Source organism: Balaenoptera musculus, chromosome 7 (assembly GCF_009873245.2).
Source record: "Balaenoptera musculus isolate JJ_BM4_2016_0621 chromosome 7, mBalMus1.pri.v3, whole genome shotgun sequence".
Taxonomy (NCBI): domain Eukaryota; kingdom Metazoa; phylum Chordata; class Mammalia; order Artiodactyla; family Balaenopteridae; genus Balaenoptera; species Balaenoptera musculus.
The window spans coordinates 50,074,114-50,100,900 of NC_045791.1; the positions used below are offsets into that span (position 1 = coordinate 50,074,114).

The 26,787-nt window shown below is 43.1% G+C and overlaps 1 protein-coding gene across 1 annotated transcript in view; it reads right to left on the bottom strand.

Annotated features, from left to right (window-relative positions):
* Nucleotides 1-16,410, bottom strand: part of STK39 (serine/threonine kinase 39) — a 301,651-nt gene extending 285,241 nt beyond the window's left edge. The window contains 1 exon segment of the mRNA XM_036858821.1: nt 16,092-16,410. Coding sequence (XP_036714716.1) covers nt 16,092-16,284 — 193 coding nt within the window. The 5' untranslated portion in view covers nt 16,285-16,410.
* Between the last annotated feature and the right edge of the window lie 10,377 nt (nt 16,411-26,787).

Below are 26,787 nucleotides of genomic sequence, written 5' to 3' on the forward strand. Positions count from 1 at the left end.
AGAAGTAAAATCTGTAAGTGGTAGAATATGATGCATAGTTACCACATTTCATGTACAATATTTACATTTGGAAAAAAATCTATGTGTATATTTATACACAGAAAAACATCTAGAAGGATACCCTGTATGGTCAATTTGGTGTGTATCGCTGGGGAATGAAAATTTGAGGGTTGTTATTTTCACCTATTTGACACCAAAGTATTTATTATATCTTTGTAATTTAAAACTTTTTTAATAAAATAAAGACTAGTCGTGCCAACAGGTATTTCATCCTTTTGTTCAAAATGCTATGAAATTCAGCCTTAAAAGACCGAAACACTCAACATTCAGATCGTCAAATTAAATTCCTAGAGATTCCTTTCTCCCACATGTCCCTGAAATCTAAAAGCTAGTTCTACAAAAAGATATCTTACCAATCTAGAAAATTCTCGCTGCCAGCTCGAGGTTTGATATGAAAGGTCATTGTGAAATCTAAAAGTCATTACTGTGCTCAAACACACCCACAAACAATGGGAAAGTTACTCACTCTTAATTTACTTCTATCCCAGAACTTTCTGTTAAGATGTTTTCACTTCCCATCAGCCAAGTACCAAATACGGTGATCCATAACACATAGAGGACAAAAGGCAAAGCGTAACAGATACTTCTAAGAAATAAACTGTAACACAGACATTAAGATTAGATTGTAAATGTATTCCGAGAACACTTAAGTGTGAGAAAAAATACACATAAGTTCTCTGTCCAGTAATCATAAAGTGTGCTTGACTCTCAGTATGTACCAAGTTCTCAAAAAACAAATCACTTTTGCCAAGCAAGTATTAATCTAAGACTAGTTTATTTTTCTTGCTCCAAACAAATTAAATGTGAAAGTACTGGGAATGCTGAAAAGTATTAATTTCCCAAAATATCAATTTATGCTTTTTTTCTGCAGTCCTATCCCATTTAAACTTACACTCCTCCAGCAAAATTCAAATAGCATCTAGTCCTGGGCCAGGTGGTAACTGGTGATTTTTCCCCCCTTTTTATCCATCTGTATTATCCAAACTTTCTATAATGACCATCTATGATTACTTGAATGATATTTTGGAACTTTAAAATAAATTAGATTGGAGGTTTTTTTATAACTCAGAGGTCTATGTAACATCCTTTTCTCAGCCTTTCTTCCTTAATGTGAGAAAGCAGTGTGAGCCAACCAGTTTCACATATTTTATCCATGTACAGATCTGTCTCCTCTTTGGAATAAACAGCAAGCCACTCAGCATTTAAATCTGTATATGTATAAAGATAACACCCAGCCCTCTTTCCACATCTAAAAGCATATAATATTTTGTAAGGGCGTTTACCAGAAAGACATTGCAATTTAAAAAATGGTATACTTGCACACCTCCCGTCCTTCTATAATTTCTGCCATTAGTATCTGATGGGCAACTTCTGTCAATAACTATTAATGGGTTTCTAATATTTTTATCCTAATAGGCTGGCAATTCTTTTTTGAAAACTGACTATAAAACGGGCAGTACAATATTGCTGGATTGACTTCAAAGTAAAGAAACTTTCATAATTGTCTAAGCAACAATCTACCTTTAAACTGAGTGATGCATAGAAAACCTGTCATTTTTAGAGCTGTGATAGACTTACTTCACTGACTTCTTTGAGGCAGGAGAAATAATTACATATGCATGCAAACAATCTATACTTTTAATGTGGTGCTCTTGAGTTTTAAGAAGGTCAGTCTGGAATAGAACACCTCAAGGCTAAAAAAGGATCAGCATTACACACACACACACACACACACACACACACACACACACACCCCTCTGCCCTTCAAATGTTACATTAGAAAAGACATGTTTAGATTTCTTAGAAAGTTATACATTTCTAAAGCCACTTTTCTAGCCAAAATCATGCTGATGGATGGTTCACACAAAAAATTAGTTTATGAAACCTGTAATCAACCACACTATAACAACCAGGGGTAAGGCAGTCAGGTAATTAGCTCCTCTACCACAAGTTAGAAATGAATGTTAAATGAATGACAAACATTGTGTACACATCACCCTTGAGCTACATAAAGCTGTGTGGTAGAGAGTTTGCAAAGATGGTAATAAGATTTCCTCCCGTCTCTGTACACATGTCCCTTCACCATGTGATTTTACCGTTCCTCCCAGCAAGCAGGAAAATCGATCTCCCTCCCGCCTGAGTCTGAGCTACCCTATGATGTGCTCTGACCAACTGAAAGAGGCACAGTGACGCTTTGTCACCACCAAGCCCAGGCCTCAAGAGTCCTTGCAGCTCCACTCCAGCTACCCTGGAACACAGCTGCAGCCAAGGGATGAAGTACGGGCGCACTTCCTTGAGAATGAGGAATCAGGGGAAAGAGAGGGCCAGCCAACAGCCGGCACCAACCACCACATACACGACGAGACCACCTTAAAATAGATAGCCCCAGCCTAGCTGGTCACAGACTGTCCCTAGGCGAGACCAGCAGAACTGCCCAGTGAAGCCCAAATTGCCAACCCATAGAACTATAAGCAAATAAAAAGGTCATTATTTTAAGCCATTAAGTTTTGGGGTGGTTTGTTACACAGCTATACATAGCTGACGCAGAGACCATCAGAACTGAGCCTTTCTGTTCATCAGAGACACCCTCCCTTGAAGGCAAAGCTTCAAATGAGGGGCCCACCTCAGCAAGATGCTGCCACTGAAACTTTCTGGGAAAAGTTACATTGTCCCTACTTGCCTTGGCCCCTTGCTGAACCCCTGCAAAACTTGGAAATGCCCCTGAGTCCTGACTCTCCATCTTATTCACTCCTGCTCAGATCCGAGGTCTTTTGTTGCCTCATGCTAGTCTTTGCCTTCCGATGATCCCATCTTGTCTCTGGCTTCACAGATCTGGTTTTGGAATCTCACACCCAACCCCTCTATTACACATCCTCTCAGCCCCTCAGCTTTTGCTATTGCTATCCCTGCCTCTAGACAAATTGCTCGTTGTAATTGCAAACCCCAGTACCGGATAATCTCATTACTTCTATGAAGCAGTGATGCAGAATCTATTAAAAATAACAGTAAACAAAACTGACTTTAAACAACTAACAGCACTGTTCAGACTAGAGTCCTTTTGTAAGGCTTAAACAACGATTCCGATCAAGCTACAACTGATAAAAACAGCTTGGGAAACACCTTAAGAGCAAATTAATGTCACATTAGAAAATCGGTCTCGTTTCTTCACAAGAGGGCTGATAGAAATGGGTAATTTTTTAATTTAAAATAAAATGTGGCTATAAAGTATAAGTGGACCCCCTCCCACTATGTCCCCTTGAAGGAAACAATACTTCTTGTGCATATCAGTCCTGATATGATTAATTTTAAAGTTGGTCAGACCTCATAATATCACCTTTTCACATTTTTGTCACTACCTTTCTTCCAAGGAGCTCCAAGAGAATATTTCATTTTTAAACAACTACATATAGCTGAGAACAATGTCACTCTTCTTTTTTGGCCATGCCACACGGCTTGTGGGATCTTCCCCAACCAGGGATTGAACCCAGGCCACGGCAGTGAAAGCCCGGAATCCTTAACCACTAGGCCACCATGGAACTCCCAAAAATGTCACTCTTAATACAGGAGGCTAAATGGACCATAACCTATAAGCAAAAGCCAAACAAGTGCCCTGACTGCAACGTTTACCTATCCCAGTGACCGCACGGAAGTTACCCTCTTTGTCTTTAAGACTATTTAAGCAAATATATAAGCTACAAAGCTGCCTATGTTGCCTATTTCTAATGGGTTCTGAAGAGTAGGACGTGAAATTATAGCCTTCAAACAGTCTTGCTGCTTCTATGGAAACAATCAGGAAGATGGCTATAGATGAACTAAGAGGCTCATTGTCTCTTCACCCTAGAGACTGTCACTTTTTATAAACCAATGAGAATTTATTTCAGTAAAGATATACAATCTAGCCCTGATCTAGACTTATGCCAAAAATATCACTATTCTTAAATTTGTCCTAATGATCATTAATTTGAAAATACACAGAGACACTTCCCCTAGTCCTATTTCAGCCACCCAACTGCCATATTAAAAATGTTTCTGCAACGGCCCTTGTTGAAGGTCAGGCACTGGATTTAGGACTCCAGAAACTTGAAAGGGCATCTACAAGGAAAAATAAAAAAGGATTACATAGTAAAACATTCTCTGTGACGGCCCCAGTCACCCTAGGGAGACTAAACGTGAGAAAGTACAAACTGTTTCTGAATTGCCCAAAATTAAACCCAGTTAATCTCCCTACACAGATATTTGTTTTCACCCACCCCTAGGTCATGAATTCCCTCTCCTAACAAAGCAGGTGTCCTAACCAAACAGTGATGACTGAGTTTGAATTTCTGTTAAGGTACTGACTTCAATACTGAACGTTTTATTTGCTTTGTGTTATATAACTTAGACTAAACTATTAAATCCTTTAATTACTCAATTACCGAAATGTTTTAAAATCAAGGGAAAAGAAGGGACCATGATTCAAACCCACCATTTAAGTGACTAAAACTGACACAGGTATCATTTTTTTCTAAGTGGAGTTAATTTCACAATGTCTTTGTAATTTCACCAAAAAAACTATTTAGTCAGTTCTTTCTTACTTCATTACATAAAAGAAGATAAAAACTGAAGTGATTCTGTCTACCACATCCAGCCCCAAGACTCTGAAGTGATTTCTTAAGGAAATGTAACATTTTGATACTTCTGAAAGTACTGGATTTCATTTGGGAGGATTCTGTGTTTACAGTAATCACAAGAATATCCTAGAATGAGTTAAGTGGGTAAGATAAAAACTCATACTTCGAAACTATCTTCCTACCTCAACAGGGGTATCTGTTTCACCATACACAAATAAGAATAACTGTTCTTCTGAAAATATGAATGAATTAGCTTTCTAATAGAGCACAGAGTGAAAACAATTTTTTTTTTTTAAATCAGGTTAGCATCGTTTGTCTCCTTTTGTACTTCTAAGTCAGTGGCAATGCCTTAGCCTGTTATCAGGAGGTAGCCTCAGGATATTTACAGCCATCATGATAATATTTAGTCAGTTTTTGAACATTTCTGAGGAATTACCATCCAGCACTGTCCAGTAAAACTTTTTGTGGTGATGGAAATATCCGCACTCTCCAATAAGGTACTTTACTGGGTAGTGCAGGTTACAGACCTAAAATTAAATAAATAAAATACAGTTCCTCAGCTACACTAGTCACAGTTGGCTACTGAGCACTTGAAAATGTGGCCAGTTCACTGAGGAACTGTATTTTATTTCATTTTTAAAGACTTTATTTTTTTAAAGCAGTTTTAGAGTCACAGCAAAATTGAGAGGAAGGCAGAGACTTCCCATGTACCCCCTGCTCCCACACATGCACAGCCTCCAGCATTACCAACATCCCCCAAAAGAGTGGTACATTTGCTACAACTGATGAACTTACCCTGACACATCCTTAGCATTCAAAGCCCACCGTTTACGTTAGGGCTCACCCTGTGTTGTACATTCTGTGGGTTTGGACAAATGTATGACACGTATCCATCATTATGGTATCACACAGAGCAGTTCCACTGCCCTAAACATCCTCTGTGCTCTGCCTCTTCATTCCTTGCCACCCCAAAATTTATTTAATTTTAATTAATTCAAACTGAACTAGCCACATGTGGCTAGTGGCTACCATACCGGACAGCTCAGAACTAGACACTGCTAGGAATGCCGTTGCTGCTCTGACTGCTATAAAGTTATCAGCCTGGCAGCGGGGACCTGGCTCTAGTGCAGAAGCTCTGCTCCAGCTAATGATCAGCCCTGAAGTACATCTATCTGCTGCTCCTCAACATTTTATTTGCCATCTCACACACACACACACACACACACACACACACACACACACACACACACACACTTCCACCTCACTGACAGGTTCCAACTAAGGATTAAAAATAGAGTCTAGGGCTTCCCTAGTGGCGCAGTGGTTGAGAATCCGCCTGCCAATGCGGGGGACACGGTTCGAGCCCTGGTCCAGGAAGATCCCACATGCCGCAGAGCAACTAAGCCCGTGCGCCACAACTACTGAGCCTGCGCTCTAGAGCCCACGAGCCACAACTACTGAGCCCACGAGCCATAACTACTGAGCCTGCGTGCCTAGAGCCCGTGCTCCGCAACAAGAGAAGCCACCGCAATGAGAAGCCCACGCACTGCAACAAAGAGTAGCCCTTGCTCACCGCAACTAGAGAAAAGCCCGCGCGCAGCAACAAAGACCCAACGCAGCCAAAAATAAATAAATTAATTTTTAAAATATACATTGATAGTCTATTCTAACAGCCAGGCAAAAGATGATGGTTGAAATGAAACTATTTTATGTTTATATATCACCTGGTTTATGTGTTAAATAAACATGCTCTCATCAAGAAAGATATATAAAGATCATTTCAACCCCTCTAAAGAAAGATTTTTACTATAATATCTATATGGTAAGTATGTTCCCAGATAAGATATATATTTACTTCATTAAAATGGTAGCTATAAAATTCACTGAGTCGATGACATTTCTAACTTCCTCCTTCCCACCAATGAGGAATCAACATGATGTAAGTAGAAGAAAACACTGAACTGGGGACTTCCCTGGTGGCGCAGTGGTTAAGACTCCACCTGCCAATGCAGGGTACACGGATTTGAGCCCTGGTCCAGGAAGATCCCACATGCCGCGGAGCAACTAAGCCCGTGCGCCACAACTACTGAGCCTGCACTCTAGGGCCTGCGAGCCACAACTACTGAGCCCACGCACCACAACTACTGAAGCTCGCATGCCTAGAGCCCATGTTCCACAACAAAGACAAGCCACGGCAATGAGAAGCCCACACACCACATCGAGAAGCCGGCGCCCCGCAACAAAGAATGGCCCCCGGTCACCGCAACTGGAGAAAGCCGCACAGCAACGAAGACCCAACGCAGCCAAAATATAAGGGAAAAAAAAACACTGAACCGGGTAGGAAGCATTGGCCTAAGATTCTAAGGACTTCTGGACCACAGGCAAATTAAGTTAGGTTGTTAGAATCTTCAGTTGTAGAAACAAAGGAACAAGAATGGACTTTCTCTTCGGTTTCCTCCAAAATTAAATTTCATTATCCCCCTATATTCCTACGCTATTCCTCACTTAGGAGCTGACCTTAAAAAGCCAGCATTGACCTATCATTCCTACCCCTGGGCACTCTTCCCCTGCTTTCTTGAGTCATCTCATAATTAAGAAAGGGGCTGGTGACATTGCCAATTTCAAAGGAAGGAAGAGAGGAAAGGAAGGGAGGGAAGAAGGAAGGACAGACCAAATAATTCAAAGTAAAATGTCAACAACACAAGACACGCCAATAGGAACCAATCCATAAAATGAATACTTTTCAATCCCCAAACAAAACAGAGCAGGAAAGAAACCAGTAGGAATGCCCCTTATTAAAAACCCTGGTACAAACTGATGTTACCGTTCAAAACAAGATCACAAATTCTTCTAAGACCTCAACCATCAATAGAGTGATTGTGAGAAGTTTCAGAATTGTCACAGGTCACTGGCTTCTAAAATACTCCCCCAATGAAGATCTATCATTCACATGATAGAAAGGCATCAGTCTCTACTTACCATACTAGTTCTTCTGGTACATCAGTGACTAAACGTTGGAAACTTGAACCCCATAAATGTCACCAGAATGTGTATTTTCACCTGAGCGAAGAATTGAATGAACACCCAGGACTAGGCCTCTGAGATATACTAAATGCCACTTACTAGGAAGAAGTTTGAAAATAAAACTATTTTAAAATGATGTTTTAAGTTCTATCTTAAAATGATGTTTTCCCATATATCAAAATATACAATTAGTTTAAAAGGTCAATTCATCTAATTCCTCAATGTCCAAGAAGTTTTTTAAAGCTTTAAGTGAGAGTTTATTCCCAAATATTTGTTTGGCAAATGGGAGGAAGCTTGAAATACATCAGCATTTACTCACATCAGATTCCCAAAGTGTTTATCTAAATAATTTTTGAACTAAAGCACTGCCAATCCATTCTCTAAAGGACTGCTCTTTCTCCTCTGCTTTCCAGTTAAGCCAAATCTAAAATGCCTTTTTAATTAATATACTGAATTCTTCTTTAGCAGCAAAAATTGAACCAATGAACAGCGGATTTGGAAAAAGAAACACCTGAAGCACTTGAATCACTTCAGCCATCTTGGGGTTGTTTGGGGATAATTTAAGCAAAACTGTCCTGGAGGAAAATGTAAAACCTCACTTGATTACATGGAGAATGTTTTTTTTAATGGGGAAAAAACCTTTCCCAAAAATATACCACAGAGGAATTACAACACCTATTAGACTGGTTTTGACTTTAAAAGATCCAGTTCTATGGTCTTAGCATGTACCACACCAATCCTATCACCCCCCAGTCCCTTGTCATTTATAAGAATACAATTCCTGCCATGGTAACAACCTTGGAAAACCACCTGTCCTGATATTCTGCTGCTGTGTTTCACCTGTATCCCTGATCTTCTTCAACAGTCCTGATTTCTACACAGCAAGAAGGCCCACAGATCTTCAAGGGTGGGTTATATATAACTACACAAACAGCGAGAGCTCATGGGTACACTCAAGAAAGGAAAGCTCTAGAGAAGAGGAGAGGCGTGCTAGGACTTCCCCACCCTGCTCTGCAATGCCTGAGTAAAAGGGCGCAGAGACTGTGGCAGGGAGCTCCGGGTCCTTTAATCTGGAGAGGCCACCTCGCAGAACAATGACCTCAGGAAAGCCAGGCCTCTGCCTGCCTGCCTGCCTAGCACAGGCAGGTGCAAGTACTCAAAGTGCTTACTCTTGATCTGGGTGGATTAATGAGCTAATTTCTACAGAGCCCTTTAAGCTGATTGGCCCAAACGCAACTGAATAAGCATCATCATTAACCACAGGCAAGATTAAATCTTCAGGATCCAAGGAGGCAAATATTCAGAAGCGAGGCAATGTTCCTCTTCCACAGGGGGTGGGAGGGGATTTATCCCTAAAATTCAGACTTTCAGCCAGAAAACACTCATTAAATCTTTACTAGGAGGTGTGGGCTATGGAGGCCAAAGGCCTGTCCTCAAGGAGGAGTGGCGGGATGGGCAAGGAGGCACACAATCTGCACAGGGTATGAGGACCACCAGGGGTGAAAGAGCCAAGAGAAGGGCAGAGGGGAAGGCGGTTCAGGGGCAGAGACTGTTTCTGCGAAATCATTTATTCCGGGTCTTAAAAGGGAGCCCGGATCAGGGTGGGTTCCGTTTATGAACATGCATCAAGCTATACATTTATGACATGTATACTCTTCCATGTGCATATTATACTTCAATAAAGGTAACGCTTAAAAGGAGAGACAGAGCTCTCTGTTAAATATATGAAAATGGAACGGAAGGGGTGTGGAAGGGTGTTCCAAGCAGAGGGAAAACTTGCCTAGCAGGGGCTGAGAAAGCATGAAGCATTTCAGCAACTGCAAAAGGTTCCCACTGGCTGCGAGTCTGTCCTGAGAATAGAAATGACAAAGGGTGTGGGGCAGGGGGGGAACACACTGAATGGGAGGCAAGAGACAATTCCCAAAGGCCTTAAACACCTGCTCAGAGTTCATCTTAAGGATGATGGAAGAGCCACTAAAAGTGTTTAAGCCTGGGGGTAACTGATAAAAATTTGGGTACAGCAGTATCACTTTGGTAGCAATGCATTCTAGAGCTGGAAGCAAGGCTGCAGACAAGGAACCTGGTCAGGAACAGTCATCCAAGTAAGAACTGATAAGAGCCCAAACTGAACTGGAAATGGCCAAGAGGAAGCGTGAGAGACAGATCAAAGAAGGGATCCAGCACGCAGAGTATTTAGGACTGAGGACCAATCAGATGTGGGAGAGAGAGGAAGACGGAGAAGTGCAGGATGAGCAGCATGTTTCTGCTTCACACTCGAGGGTCTTGTGTAAGATGGAGAATGTTGAAGGAGCAGGATTAGGATGAAGCAAAGGTGGCGAGGCAGTGAGTTTCACTGTGAGTGTGAAGTTCTGTGAAGTATCTAAACAAAGACGTTTAAAAGGTAGCCCTCATACCAGTCCAAAGACCAGAGAGGCCCTGGGCATTTTAGGCAGTGGTTGAAGCCTCAGACCCATAGAGAAGTGGATCCTGGAGCAGGGACACGCAGGGAAGGAGCAGGAGAAATGGCAGATGGTGCCAACTCCTGCAGAGAGGGGAAGAGAGGGAAAGCCTGCAGTGTCCACTGGCCGCAGCCACAGAAGGTCACGGTGACTGTGGACATTCCAATTTTGGCTTCTTAGCAAGAGGGCAGATGCCAGATTGCAGTGAGCTGAGAAGTGGATGGGAGGTTCTCCACTGGGAAGGGAAGGAAAGAGATAAGGCAGGAGCTAGAGGAAGAAGGAGTAGTGAGAGTGCCGGTGTTTTGTTCTCTTTTGCTGTGAATGATTAGAGGGAGACGAGAATATTTGTAAGTAGAGGGAAGAGCAGAGAGGCAAGGAAGGAGACAGGAGAGCAACAGTGACGACCTGATCTGCAGACAAATGCCCCGTCCCCTGACCCGCTGGGGCACACAGTGACCATTTCTTTTAGTCAGCAGCATTTCCTGCCAGCGCGGCAGCCTCCGCAGGGCGGATGCAGAGGTGGGAGAAAAGTGCAGTCGGAGCAGGTTGCTCACAGAGCCCTTTCGCGACGGGCCGTACCTCCAGCAACCTTCCCGCAGGATGCTCTCACCACTTGTCAGAGGGCCATCTGGCACCCGAGGCCCTGAGCCGTCCTGTTCCACAGGTCTCTGCAGCTTCCTCCCCGCAGGGGCCTCAGGCTGCCCCGCCAGCCGCCCACTGGAAGGCACCGCCCACTGGAAGGCGGGGGCTCGCGGGCCAACTCCCCCTCCTGCAAGCTCCCTGATGCAAACCGAGCAGAGAAACTCTTCGGGACGCACCACAGTCCGGCCAGAGGCAGGGCAGTATTCTCTGCCGGTAACTCGGATCTGATCAGCCGGCGCAGCGCACGGCAGCGCAGGCTCAGACCCCCGGAGAGCTCGCCCTGTGCCAGGCACTGTTCTAAGGGCTCCACAGTCTCCCTTTCTCTGCAACCCTATCGTTATCATCTCCAGGTTGAAAATGAGGAAAACCGAGTCCAGACACCTCCAAGTAACTGGCTCAAGGTCGCGAGGCCAGCGACTGCCATTGCCAGGCCATCTGACTCCAGAGCCTGCCACGTTTCAAGTTACTCTCCAACACCATCAAAAATGGGGGATACAACAGACTTACAAGAGACAGGGGGAAATTTATAATTTTATCTGTCACAAATCAAATGCATAAAGTACTATAGAAATTCTAACATGAGTTTCTCTTAACCCAGAGATTTTTCCCACATGCCAGTTTGAACAGCACATTTAAAAGCATTTCTGTTGTGAATGTAATTAACACCACCGAACTGTACACTTAGAAAATGGTTAAAATGGTAAGCCTTATGTTACCTATATTCGTATATTTTACCACAATAATGAAAATAAACGAAAAGAGCAGTTCTATATACATTTTTCTCTTTACCAAAAAAAAAAAAAAAGAGAAACGATATGAAAATCAAAACACCTGCGTGAAGCTAAGCATCTCAGGACTCTGTTTTCTTCTAAAAAAAAAAAAAAAAAAGCCAACGTGCGACTTCCCTGGTGGTCCAGTGGTTAATACTCAGCGCTCCCAATGCCGGGGGCCCAGGTTCTATCCCTGGTCAGGGAACTAGATCCCGCATGCATGCCCCAACTAAGAGCCCACATGCCACAACTAAGGAGCCCGCATGCCCCAACTAAAGATCCCGCGTGCTGCAACTAAGACCCAGCGCAGCCAAATAAATAAATAAATAAAAGGCAAGTTAACAACTGACAGCAACAGCAAAGCAGCCCGGTTTAAAGGTCTGCGAGATTAAAATACACACTCAGTGCTCCAGGCCTCTGAGGTCCTGTGCAAAAGACTGTGATGCAGTGTAGTTCCACTGTCCTCAAGATCCCTCTAGAACATCTATAAAACCAGTTCTAATCCCTAAACCACAAGAGCTCCACAGAACCTCTGCGAGCACAGAGCAGAGCAGGAATGCTCTGGGCTGCTGCTCCTTGAAGACCTGGAGAGTTGCCTATTACTTGCGCCTGGGGGAGATGCACCGGAATGGTTAAACAAAGCTCCCGGGAGAGCAATAAACATAGTACTCGAGAACCCCTCTGTCAAACTACAGTTAGGAGTCTAGGAACCAAATTCTTTTTGTTGACTAGAACCAGAAATGCGGTAGGTGGTACTTTTGGATCACTCTAAATGACTGCCCAGGATAAAAGTGAAGCAACACTGAGAAATAAGGTGCAAAACTACAGAAAGACTCATCCCGCAAAAAATGTCTAAGAAAATCAAACATGCTCTGAGGCGTGAGTCTCTTTAGTGTTTCTCAGAGGAAAACCAACAAAGATAACAGACCCTGCTAGAATTATCCGATTCAAATAAGGAAACTGATACTGCACTGAATACAACTCTTTGACAGGAAAGGTCCTTGAGGTTGTTCAATCGATTAAGGAAGCCCAAGTCAACATTTACATGATTCACTTTTTGTTCTTTGTTTAGCAAATCAAAGTGATAATATTAATACCACCAACAAATAAACTAATTTTTCAACTAGCATATCTTTGGGTGCCCCATATACTTCTAAAGAACGAATCTGAGAGTGAGATGGGGGGGCAGGTGAGGAACAAAGATTGATGAGGCTGAAGAGTATTAAACAAGCTAGAACACCTCCCATGAGCAGTTATTTCTATAGGAGACAGAAATATTTGAAACCTACTAATATTGATGGCTAAAAGAAGGAATTTAATCATTTCACAACACAGTTAACCCCTCTCTAAGTATAAAGCTCCCTCCAATAGATTTTACATCATTTCCAGGTCGCACACAAACTGTTGAACCAGATTACCATTACAAACTCTCCACTGATCTTTCACCACACAAGAACAATATAACAAAGAGAAAACTTTATTTTTAGACTTGCAAAATCCTGTGTTTATTTTTCTAAAACAGAAGTCGAACAACTGAACCTGCTTTGTTTGGACTTTAGTAAGCCTCTTCTCTTCTAATCTTGAGACCCCAACCTCTGCCAGGAGGAAACGAAGAAGAAAAAGTGCTGGGTGCCACGCTGCAAAGCTAGAACACCTTGCCTCTCTTGGCCTTCTTCTCAGGCACATCTGAGCCTCCTGCTGGTCACGGTTCACACTGCCGCAGCCCTATCGTATGACACCTGCCTTGTGGCCGGGAGAGGCCAAGGCTGTCCACCCGCACTCATGTCGAAACTGGTCCAATGTTTGAACTACTAACTTCTGCGTGTAATGTTTAAGCAGAAGTGCTTAACCGCAAGTTGACTCTTCATTACTTAACTAGCATTAAACGCTAAATGGGAATGGGTTTGTAATTCCCTATAAACATTAAGACCCTGGAAAACCCTATTCCAGCAATTCGACTTCAACAACACGGGCCCCACACAGGCCATCTCTTTCAGTTGGAAAAATACGAGATAAATTTTAAATGTAGAAAAGCCCTTTCCGCAGTGTGAATGTGCAAAAAATCAATGTAGAAGTAATAAGCAGGTGTTTCTGCTTGAAAATTCCTCAGGTAAATTTCTTCTTTTTAATTAAATTGACCAACCATAATTAACAATGCTGCTACTGCAAGCGGAAAGAAGCCCTGCAATCAATCCCGTCACTTTAATTAAACTAAGATTTTATTCATTTCAGTTGACAAAACTGATCAACTCAAATCATTGTTTTCAAAAAGCAAAGCTTGCATACTGATCCTAATAATTAATAAAATAAGCATATAAATTGATTATAAGTAAGTGCTGGTCCTGACCCTATGGAAACTATGTGGCAGATACCATCATTCAACTTTTATGCACCATCCCTATGTGCTGGAGACAAGAGGGATAAATAAGACCCTGGAAGAGTTCACAGCTAGGAACTCCTAGCTAGGAAAGGCAGCAATGGAAATAATCAGGCACCTTACAAACTTACTCAGACTTCAAAATTCAGCTCAGATGTCTTCTGTGGAATACCCTGTTTCCTTATTTCTCCTAGCAGTCAATCCCTCCTTTGTGCTCTACCAGTGCTCACTCATCACATCTTACAGAGTCGTTTACTTGGGAAGTCCTTGAAAGCTGGGACAATTTTTATTAATTTCTATACTGCTAGCACCTAGCACGATGCTTGGGACACAGTAGGCTTTTAGATTTTGTTGACCAAATAAAAAGTATGGAGTTACATGCTGTGAGATATAAAAAGAGGGGCAGAAGGAGCCACCATACTTTGCCTTGGGAGAAGCAGAAGGTTTCTCAGGAACATTCACACTGGCCTTGGAAGCTGAGATTCACTACAAAGATGGGCACTTAGAAAAGACCCTGTGAAAGGCAGCAAGGAATGGAAGGCCAGATGGGTCCTAAGACAGCTGACTATTCAGGGTACAGTCAGTGCAATCAGAATATGGGAGGGGGACAGCCAGTTGAGAGTAGACCTTAAAACTGGGAAGATGAAAGGGCTTAGCTACCAGGTTAAAGGAGTTTTCACGAAATACTCTAGGCTTTGAGAAGCCCTTGAAAATATTTAATCCACTCAGTGACAGGAAGACTCATCCTTTCAGAGTCTTTGGCCAAAAGTTATGAAAGTTCTTGGTTTTCAAAGAATTTTATGTAGAGATGCCTACTTTAGGTTATTTGGAGCTTTTATATCCTAGGTTAGGGTTCTGCCCTTCAGTATTTATTTCAGTCTAGGCTGTTTCATTCACACAGCAGCAGATGATACAGGCTCGTTTAAACACCTAATGAAATTCTTAGCATCTGTTTTAATTTTTTTTAAGGGAGGAGTGCAGCATTCTTCTTAATGAAAAGAAAAAAAAAATGGTTTAAGAGAAATATCCTGAATTCCTTTTTCATCACCGTACTTAAATATCAAGATACGGGAAGGCAGCATCCCATCCCAGCGCCAGTAAGGTTAGAAAGCTGAGGGCCCACTTTACCTGGTGGGTTCCCTAACTGGGTTTAACAAGCCTCTCAGACGAGATGATCCAATAAGGGTCAACACAACTCTCCTGGTCCTTCACGTGCTTGGCCCAGGGAAAGGTAATGCCGACTTCTTGCCATTCGACTTTGCCAAGTTTTTTAAAATGTAAGATAAGGTGGTATTTGTGGGCCGACTAGAAGGCACTGAAAGGCAGGGAGGAGATCACCGACAGCCTCGGCTTTCACTCTTGCAGCTCGGCCTTGGACCAGAGGGAAGCATCGGCCCGGCGCAGGGCAGGAGGCCACGGTGCCTGCTTTCCACGGGCGACCGGGCTGGGCGGCAGGCGGCGCGCCCCGCTACCGAGAGGCGGGTACCCGGGAACGCCGGGCTGCGAAGCGGGCGTGGAGCAGCGGCTGTCAGGGAGGGAGGCCAGCATCCTCCCCGGCCTCGGGAAAGAACCTGGGCCTCCGCAACTCCTACGTAGCCCGGTTACCCACGCCGAGAGGCTGCTGACGGGAGACCGAGGCGCGGAGCTTGGAGAGCACAGGCGCGGCTGCGCCCGCTGAGTCCCCTAGGACGCGGCCCCCCAAGGCGCGGCGCGGGGGCGCTGGAAGCCGAGGGCGGCGCCCCCGCAACCCCACCCCGGCCGCGGCTGCCTGCTCGCGTGGCCACCGACCACAGGCTGCGGGCCCGGCGCGCGGGAGGAAGAAGATGCGGCGGCATTGCCGGGTCCCCAGTTCCGCCGCCCCGGCGATCGGGGAGATAAAAGTTTGCAGCATGCGGCTCGTCTGCAGTGCGAGTCACATCCGCCGCGCCGCCTCCTGCAGCACCAGCGCTCACGGAACGAACAAATAAATTAAAAAAAAAAAAAAAAAAAAAAGCTGTTGAAGCCGGTAGGCCCAGAAGCCGACCGCTCTGCCTCCCGGGCGTGCATGGAGGCAAGCCCAGCATCCCGCGTCCCCTCCCGCCCCGCTCGCGCCTCCCGCCCGGCCTCAGCGCCCGGCCTGAGCCGGCCCCGCCGCGCCCGCCGCACTGACCGATAACCTCCTGCAGCTCGTACGCGTCCCTGCAGATGGGCCAGCCGACCGCCTGCGCCGCCGGGGCTGGGGCCACGGGCGCCACCGGAGCCGGCGCTGCTGTCGCGGCCGCCGGGGCCGCCGCCGCCGGTGTCACCGGGGCCGCCTGCTGGGGCTGCTGGACGTGCACGGGCGAGCCGCTCGGCTCCGCCATGATGCTGCCGGAGGAGAGCGAGAAGACGCGCCGGCCGGCGGACGACCTTCCACTTGAAACTTCCCTTCCCTCCCCTCGCCGCCGACACCTCTCGACCGGCGCACGCCCTCCCCGCCCGCCGCCGACGCCGCCGCTGGAGCCAGCCACGAGAGGAGGGAGCAAGGGAGGCCGAGCCGGGCGGAGGGAGGAGGCAGCGCCACCGGAGGCGGGGAGGGGAGGAGGCGGCGGCCGCCGCGCTCGCCGCGCGCCCCGAGCCTCGCGCGCGCAGTTCTCTGTCTCCGCGAGGGGAACCGCCGCCCCGCCGCCCTCTCCTGCCCTGCTCGCGGCCGGGGAAGTTTCCACCGGAGGAGAGCGAGGCCGGGTTGGGTTGGCTTTCGGGGCCCGCGTCCCTCGCCCCCTCACTCCCTGCTTTCCCTGCGCCTTCGCCCCAGACAGTCGGACTCTCCGGAAGATGTCCCCTGGGGACCCCGAGGACGGGGTCGTTGAACCGCCGCCAGGTTCTCAGATTCAGAAGTCTCCCCAAGTAAAGAGAACCTGAAGTTCATTTACAAGTCAGCGACTGAGACACCTACACGCCGGCCATTTGTAGGACGCCAGTTAAAAAATAACCTGAGTTGTAACTTTCCAGCCACCTACCTGCCAATATCCCTTTCCCCACCTTGCCTAATCTAATCGCAGCCCTTCTAGTTTTTTCTTAGTGAAACATGATTCCTTAGGTCTCTCGCTGTTCACAGACTTTCTTCATTTGTTCCAAGCCACTTGGATCCCAGGGAGGTGATGAAAGGGACTGTGCAGCTAGAATAAGAAGTGTAAGAGAAATTTGGACACTATTTCAAATTTTAGACCCTTAATAACAAGCCACATTAACCCGTTAGGACAACAGATAGCAGGCATTTATTTTACAGAGCATACTGGTTGTCAAAGTTTGTACCGCAGCATAAATAAACTGCGTTGGAAACAATTGCTGCTTTTCATCACTCCCAAAATTACCTCATCCTTAAAATTGCTATGGTATAAACCATAGGTCTTCCTAATTACAGGTGTCATATTTAACGCTGAATGTTCTCTGCGTTCCCCTGGTATAGATGACCAAGATTGCACCATCCTTGTCTTAAGGTGAAACGGTGCAGTGACCCAATGGTCATAATGGTCATTTGGCCAAAATTATCTTGTGTAGTTTTCATGATGAGGACTACTGAATAAGTAAGAATAATGAGCATATTTTAAAAAAAGACATTCAGAAAGACTGTGATACTTTGTCTCCTGTGTTTATATACAAAAATCTCCTTAAATTTTTTTAAAGATAATTCAGATGAAACCCAGAAATTCATTAGGAGAAACGTTGTACGTCTAATCAAAACACTGATGGAAACCGAACGGTGAATATGCTTAATCTCTCACAGCATGATGGAACAGTTGGGGTAAAGCAACTCCTGTGCTCTGGTCTACACACAGAAATTTATGCTGAACTGAGAAGTTGTACATTCTTTTATGAAGGAGTGTTCAAAAACTGTGTATTAATTTTAATGTCTGTCAAGAAACAGACAACATCAAGAACAAATAAATTCTAGGCCTCTGATGTTTCAAGGGGGAAAGAATAGGGAACAGGAATGCTGTAACTGGTCACCTCTTCAAGTGCAGCTCCCAATCCGAAGAACATTTAAGGACTATTTTTTAGGGAAAAGAAAAATGATTAAATGAATATGACTTCCATTTTGTCATATGAATTTATATTTTGACTTTCAAACCATGAAGGCCGGGAAACTGTGAAGGCCAGGAAAGTTCTTGGAACTTAATAAAACATAATGTTGTCAAGACCAATAGCACAGATTTGAATCAAACACAGATCACTTAGTTTCCCACAAAGAACAAGTGTTCTGTAGTCATATACCAGATACCTGTACCCAGCGGACTGCTTTCCAAATGGCTCCTAGGATGATGACTTGTAAGAACTGATGACTGAGTGCAGACCCATCGCTACTGCCAGTAAATCAGTTTAAAGAACATTTACTATCAGTGGCCTTTGGCATCATTTTTATATATGAAGAACAGAGCATGAATTATATTTTTAAATTATATAAAAGCATTGGATTAGAATTTTAAGTTAATGTTTCCGTAAACAACTGAGTAGAGTGGTACTTAAAACTTGGAAATATATGTATTTAAAAAGTATTCAACTGATATGCAATTTCCTCTGAAATCCTATTACTAAATTTAAACTGAAAGGTGGCAGGGGAAGAAGCCTTTAAAATGTAAACAACGTTTGTTTCAATACATATCTTTATTCTTTATTTATCTTTATCTTTATTTACATTTAGTCAGAGACTTTAAAACATTAGAAAGAAAAAATAAGAGGCTAAATTTTGTTAAGTGTTTACAACTACCTCATTGTATGTCAGGGTTTCTTAACTTCAGCAGTTTTGATATTCTGTGCCAGATTATTCTCTGTGTTGTAGAGGTCTGTTCTGGCCTCAGCTCACTAGATGCCAGTAGTACCCCAGCTCTCAGTCATGACTATCAAAAAGGACCCCAGATGTTGCCAAATGTCCTCTGAAGAGCAAATCACTGCTTTAGGTAAACTGAATATACAAAATTGTCATTTTATAAACAGATTATTGCAGTGGTTATTTGCATTACAAAGAGTTTAAATAGGGTTCAGTTATTCACAAATCCTGAAGAGGATCAGAATATGCTACCCCAAATATGCCACTTTGGCATAAGAATTATTTTGAGCTGAAGGCAATTAAGAAACAATAGACACAGGAAGAGTTCTCTTCCCTCCCCCAGTCTGCCTAAAAACATGGCATAAATTGCCCTTTTGTAAATGAAATTTCCATTTATAAAGGAAATTTCCATTTGCAAAGGTGCCCCGTCTCCCATACCAGGAAGAGGAGAATGACTGTTATCATGGAAATGGTGCTGAGATGATTCTGCACAAACAACTCTTATCTACCGGTAGTTTCCCCCATACATTTCCTAGTTACCTTCCCACAACTTACCCACACCCCCAGAAGCCCAAACCCCCTTTTCCTTGTCTAGTCACTTCTCCATAATTTATCACCCTTTGTTAAAATGGTATATAAGCCCCCAATTCTAACCACCCCTTTGAGTTATTCATCACTGAGTACTCCCACACAAGTGTGCATTTCACATGCAAATAAACTGTTTTTTCCTCTTGCTAATCTGTCTTTTGTCAGTTTAATTCACAGGTCTCCAGTTACTAAATTTGAGAAGTTAAAGGAAAAGCTTTTCCTCCTGTACAGCCTTTTGAACATCTAAAAGAAGATGTGTAGTGTAGTGGCCAAGACCGTGAAGAAAGAAAGTGCCAGATTCAAATCTTACCACCACCACCATTTTTTTTTTTTAATCTCTGACTTTGGACTGACTTTAACTTTCTGAGTCTCAATGTCCTCATTTACAAAATCAGCATCATAACTTTGACATGGGTTGTTACAACATAATTTGTATGTAAACAGCTTAACATAATGGCTGACACATAGTAAATGTTCAATAAAATGAAAACCCTTATCAATGTCATCATCATTATTCTTGTCTGCCAAGATTTGTAACAAAACATAGAAGAGAAAGATTTATAATACTGGCAATCATTAACTGTACAGACTATAAGCTCCCTGAGGGCAGGCATTTTTGTTCCTTTGGTTCATTGCTGTATCCCAGTGCCTGGAATAACATCTGCCACAGAATATCCTCAGTAAATATTTGTTGAATGAATATAACACTTTTTAAATGGATAAAAACATGCTTTTAAGCATCAGAATGAGTCAGCCATGCCAAGGTGGGTTAGATGGGAGGAAACTGGAGGCGGAGAGACCGATTTGGAAGCCACTGCAATAAAGTTAGAGAAATGTGTATATGAATAAAGCCATGATATTGAGGATAATGATGAGGGGGTAGATTTAAGAATTATTTAAGGAGCAGAATAATGGAACTTAATGACAGATGAGATTCCTTTAAAAGTCAAATTGCCCAAATGCATTAAAAAAGTAGATGTAGGGGCTTCCCTGGTGGCGCAGTGGTTGAGAGTCTGCCTGCCAATGCAGGGGACACGGTTTCGAGCCCTGGTCTGGGAGGATCCCACATGCCGCGGGGCAACTGGGCCCGTGAGCCACAACTGCTGAGCCTGCGCGTGTGGAGCCTGTGCTCTGCAACAAGAGAGGCCGTGACAGTGAGAGGCCCGCGCACCGTGATGAAGAGTGCCCCCCACTTGCCGCAACTGGAGAAAGCCCTCGCACAGAAACGAGGACCCAACACAGCCATTAATTAATTAATTAATTAATTTTTTAAAAAAAGTAGATGTACACAAGTACAAAGTATAAAATGTTTTAGAAATACTTCTGTTGAAGGAATGAGAGGTTCTCTTGATTGACAGGTGGTCTTTCTCCCATGGCTAACCTATAATCTATTGCAAAGTCACTTCCATTGCCTGGTGAGAAAAGGCCAGATGTTCTTGGGTGTGAAGAATATCTATCACCATATTTCCCATCTCCAACTCTCTTATAATTCCTGTTTTAGTAACTATGTTTGAGGGGAAAGTTGTGACAGAGCTGAACATTTATTTCAACAATTGCTTCCAAAGACAAGCATCCAATTTTTTTGAGTTAGGGTGATGGCAGGGCATAGTAGAAAAGGTATGGGTTTCAGTCTGTAATAGCTGGATTTACATACTTGATCTGCACTTACTAGTTGGCAGCTTAAGCTCTCTGAGCTTCTGTTTTCTTAAAATAGGGACAATTCTCCCAGGATGATTGGGTTGCAGTAAAGATGAAATGAGTTGGTATGTGTAACACACCTTACCCACAGGACACACTTCAGTAGTATAGCAGTGGCTCCAGAATTTCCTCCTAGGAGGGACTCGAGGGTGGTGGTCTCAGGTTGAATTGCATCGCCCCAAAAGACATGTCAAAGGCTCAAACCCCAACACTTGTGAATGTGACCTTATTTGCAAATAGGGTCTTGGCAAGTTAAGATTAGGTCAAAATAGATTAGGCTGGGCCTATTCCAATGACTGGTATCCCTACAAGAAGAGGAAATTTGGACCCAGGGATACAGGAAGAATGCCATGTGAGGAGAGAGGCAGAAACTGGAGCGATATGTCTGCACGTCAAGGGATGCCAAAGATTGCCAGCAGCAACCAGAAGCTAAGAGAGAGGCATGGCACAGATTCTCCCTCAGAGCCTCCAGTAGGAGCCAACACTGCTAATACCTTGATTTTGGACTTCTAGCCTCCAGGCTGGGAGAGAATCAATTTCTGTTGTTTTACTCCACTGAAGTCTGTGGTACTTTGTTACAGCAGCCCTAGGGAAGTAATACTGCGGGATTATGGGATTTGTTCTTTAGCCAAGTGCATTTCATTTGGACCAAATTTAGCAATGAGCACCAATGGAAATAACCACTGCTTTGGAGCCATCACTCTACCAAAGCCCTGGACCTTACGCTACACCTTGTTTTTAATCCAATTTTAAGTGGGGGGAAAAAAAACAAACTGCAGAGTAAATATCTGAATGAATTTTCAGCAGAGATGTCAAATGTCCATCTGAAAAATACATTTGAGAACATATGAACCTTTCCAACTTTGAAGACCAAGGCATCCTACCATGAGCGTACCCATAGAGATGTCATGTGCTTGCCACTGACACAGCTTATGCTATCTGTTACCCAAAGTCCAGAGCTGGTGTGATCCAGTTTTCTTAGGTTAACACAATTTAATGTTAAGGAGTCATTGGTGCCTATTTCCCAACCATAAATGGAAAGAGAGGCTTAAATCTATCTTAAGCTAAATTATTGCAAAGACACTGCTTTTTTTTTTTTTAATTTTATTTATTTATGGCTGTGTTGGGTCTTCGTTTCTGTGCAAAGGCTTTCTCTAGTTTTGGTAAGCGGGGGCCACTCTTCATCGCAGTGCGCGGGCCTCTCACTATCGCGGCCTCTCTTGTTGCGGAGCACAGGCTCCAGACGCGCAGGCTCAGCAATTGTGGCTCACGGGCCTAGTTGTTCCGCGGCATGTGGGATCTTCCCAGACCAGGGCTCGAACCCGTGTCCTCTGCATTGGCAGGCAGATTCTCAACCACTGCACCACCAGGGAAGCCCGACACTGCTTTTTAAATTCATGTGATTTAAGGAATTAAACTTATATGAATTGTAACTTCCAGACACGTGTTTTCATTTATTTCCCAACCTACTGTTGAAACTTTCTATTGCATTTATGTTACAGACAGAATTGCTCTGGTGACAACTAATGTCTCTTCACTTATCTCAGAGGTTTCTGACTATGATTTGGGTCCTGATAGAGAGAAGTCTCACTAGAAGCCCTACCCTCCGTATGCATAGGGAAGACCTCCATATTTAGCAAGGCTTGCCCTTTGCTATAACATCCAAAGGCATTACCATAAATCTCTGTGGCATATATATGTCTTTTATGATGTAACCTGTCGAAAACCTGATAGTCTTGTCCCAGGAAGACTGACATAAAAATGTAATTAAAAACAATTTGATTCTTTATTGCTGTCTCCACTGACGAATCTCAAATAGGAATCCTGTTCATTACACAAAACAGCATTTTCTGAAAATTTTTGTTCAACCCTTCTCAACTTCAAACTTTTCCAAATACCAAGGATGTCTCAAAGCCTCTCTTTTCCTCTCTATTAAAAAATCCTCCCACCAAAACTATCAACAAACCCTGAGCACTCTTTCTTCTCTGCCTCTCTGGCCTCCATGCCAGGCTCAGATCTTTATCAGGAGAGGCATGTTGAGTTATCTGTATTCTGAAAAGCAAAGGAGGGTCAGGGGCTGCCCTGGTTTATAAGGGGTATGTAATAAAACGTTTAATAATTTAACTTACTAATATTCTTTCATTCAGTAAATACAGTTTTAGGGACTATAATTTGCATGACACTTTGCCAAATGCTGTAGAAAAATAAAAGACAAAACTATCTCAGCCCTTAAGAATTGTATAACCAATACAATCCCATTTTATCCAGTGTCCAATCTTCCAGCACCCCAGCTGCCCCCAAGTTACTGAAACATGTAAACAACACTTAAAATAAGGAGACTAGCCCAAACCAGAGGTCACAGAGATGCCATATGATGGGTTGATTTGCTGATCAAAATAAATCACTTCTCTTACTATTGACTGGCAAAGTCTAAAAAACAAAAACAAAAAACCCATGCCCTATTGGTGCTGAAGTCAAGAATTCTAAGAGAAATGGCAGGAAATAGCAAGAAAATTAAAATGAAAACCAGACAAAAGAGGGAATTCATGGCAGTCCAATGGTTAGGACTCGGCACTTTCACTGCCATGGCCGGGGTTCAATCTCTGGTCGGGGAACTAAGATCCCACAAGCCACACAACATGGCAAAAAAATAAAATAAAATAAAAATGCAACAAAACAGCAGAAGGAGAGGTAGATATTAGAGGCAGCTAGAGAGGTAGATGCCTTTGCTATTAAGCAGTTAGGAGAGGACGGCAGAAATGGCCTTGAAGAAAGCAAAGAATCATAACGGAAGGAAGTTCAGTATCAAGGGCCAGACCTGCATCCAAGGAGACACAGCCCAGGTGCAAGCACATATGTCTACACAGTGTGGGCAGTGGGACAGTGTCACACCGACCAGCGTTGGCCCAGCATGGTATACCATCATGCCAGAAAGCTTGCCCAGTGCTGCCAGATTTTCTGGTTGTTTTAGGAGAAGCCAACAAATCTGATTTTATGTGAAATATTTCCATTTTTAAATATTGGCCTGACTTTATAAAATACTGCACAGAATCTGATACCATATACATAATGTTTCAAAACAAGAAAATGCTAAACACAGTCTTTGAATAAATACATAGTGAAACATGGGCCTGAGCAATAAACGTCAAATTCTGGGTAGTGGTGATCCCTTGAGAGGGTAGGCAGGGGAAAGGCACATAAAGGGCTTCTATGGCATCTGTAATGTTTTATTGCTTTAATAAAAATCTGTAATAAATATAGCAAAATGATAAGATTTGTTAGACTAGATGATAGGTCCATGAGTTTCTATTACATTAGTGACCCTGCTGTTCTGTACGCTTGAAATATTTCACAATTATAAGACAATAATACTGCACAGGCCAAACATTTTCAGTCCACATCAGACCAGTGGAGCAGAATTTTGCAGACTCTGCATAGCATGATTCAAAAGGCATAGAGCCCACACTCAGGTTAGACCAGGGTGAGCAGCACTTTGGTCGCCCCTCCCCCCAAGAGTAAAACATAGGTGGTCCAAGTGGTTTTCAACCTGCTTGGACATCAGAGTCACCTGTCCAGCTTGTTAAAACTTCCCATGCCTGGGTGTCACCTAGATTCTACTAAATCATAACCTGCATCTAGAAACTGGGCAGCGAGGGGACTCTAATGTGCAACCAGAGTTGAAAACTACTGTGATAGTTCTCAGAACATTACCGTGACACAGGGAAGCCACAACTAGAAAAGCACCTGAGTCGGGGGGCTCCCAGATAGGTGACAACTTTAAAAATCTCAGTGGTCACTGGTGGCTTTCCTGGAGTTAGACATAACAAATGACAATGAAAGCAAAATACTCATTAAAAAGGACTAAGTCTTTTTGTAATAAGAAAACTGAAATAAGAACTATTGAAAGAGTAACTGTTTAAAAAAATATTTTCATTGAAATGGTTAGAATAGAATATTATTCAGTACGTTATTTTAAAGAAGCAAACTGTGTACCTACTGTGTGCAAGCTTTCTGCATAGAGTTGTGGAATGATGGAAAGATGGATGAGCCCCATCCCTTACTCTCAAAGAAAAAACATCTAATGGGGCAGACAGACATGTCAACAAATAATTTCTCCTTTGGGGAGACGGAGACTGGTCATGTGAGTATGACTCTAGTTTTGACTCAAAGACTCCAAAACTAGAGCATTCAAGTTATTGGGTCACAGGGTCTTATTTTAACCATTCTCTGATGGCCTGGGTTTGGTGGAGAGACCCCAGAAGCTGGGAGAGAAGAGCAGAATGGAAAGGAATCATCTTAAAATGACTTTGACTTCAGACAGTGTTAAATATATGAAGGGTTCAAAAATGATGCCTTGACATGGAAGCAACCTAAATGTCCATTGACAGACGAATGGATAAAGAAGAGGTCGAACATATAGAAAATGGAATACTACTCAGCCATAAAAAAGAATGAAATAATGCCATTTGCAGCAACATGGACGGACCTAGAGATTATCATACTAAGTGAAGTAAGTCAGACAGAGAAAGACAAATACTATATGATATTTAGTATTTACATATCCTTATATGTAGAATCTAAAATGTGACACAAATGAACTTATCCAGAAAACAGAAACAGACTCACAGACATAGAGAACAGACTTGTGGTTGCCAAGGTCGGAGGGGGAGGGCGGGGGAGGGATGGTTGGGAGTTTGGGTTTAGCAGATGCAAACTATTATATACAGGATGGATAAACAATAATGTCCTACTGTATAGCACAGGGAACTATACTCAGTATCTTGTAGTAAACCATAATGGAAAAGACTACGAAAAAGAATATATATATGTATAACTGAATCAATTTGTTGTACACCAGAAACTAACACAACATTGTAAATCACTATACAGTAAGTCCCCTACATATGAACCTTTAAGTTGCGAACTTTCAAAGATGCAAACGTTCATTCCATCAACGTCAGGCGTGAGTGAAATTGCAGCTTGCCCTCCGTCTCCTATTATTGATGATCTTTCAGCTCTACCACCTCCCACCTCCTCTCCCTCCTCCATTCAGTAACTCTTCTTGCCTGTTCACTTGATGCCAGCCCCTGTATGCCAGCTGTTGTACTGTATTACTGTACTTTTCAAGGCACTGTACTGTAAGATTAAAAATGTTCTTTATTTTTTGTGTGTGTTTTTTATGTACTATTTGTGTGAAAAGTATTATAAACCTCTTACAGTACAGTACTATATAGCCGATTGTGTTAGTTCGGTACCTAGGCTAACTTTGTTGGACTTATGAACAAATTGGACTTACGAACGCACTCTCGAATGGAACTCGTTCGTATATAGGGGACTTACTATACTTCAGTAACATAAATTTTTTAAAAATGATGTCTTGAAAGACTATTCTTACTATAAGTTAATCAGGTTAATCCACAAAAGCTTTTTTCTTTTTTTTTAAATACTTTTAATTAATTAATTAATTTATTTATTTATTTATTTGGCTGCACCTGGTCTTAGTTGCGGCATGTGGGATCTTTTAGTTATGGCATACAGGATCTAGTTCCCTGACCAGCGACTGAACCCAGGCCCCCCTCCACTGGGAGCGTGGAGTCTTAACCATTGGACCACCAGGGAAGTCCCACAAAAGCTTTGTTCTTGATATAAAGAAATTTTTTTTCCTTTGCTATAAAGAAGACTTTGGTATGACTTTCTCTTTCAGAACCCCACATGTGAATGAATCACTGAGTGAATGAATAGAATTTCAATCCTCATAACCAAGATAACATTG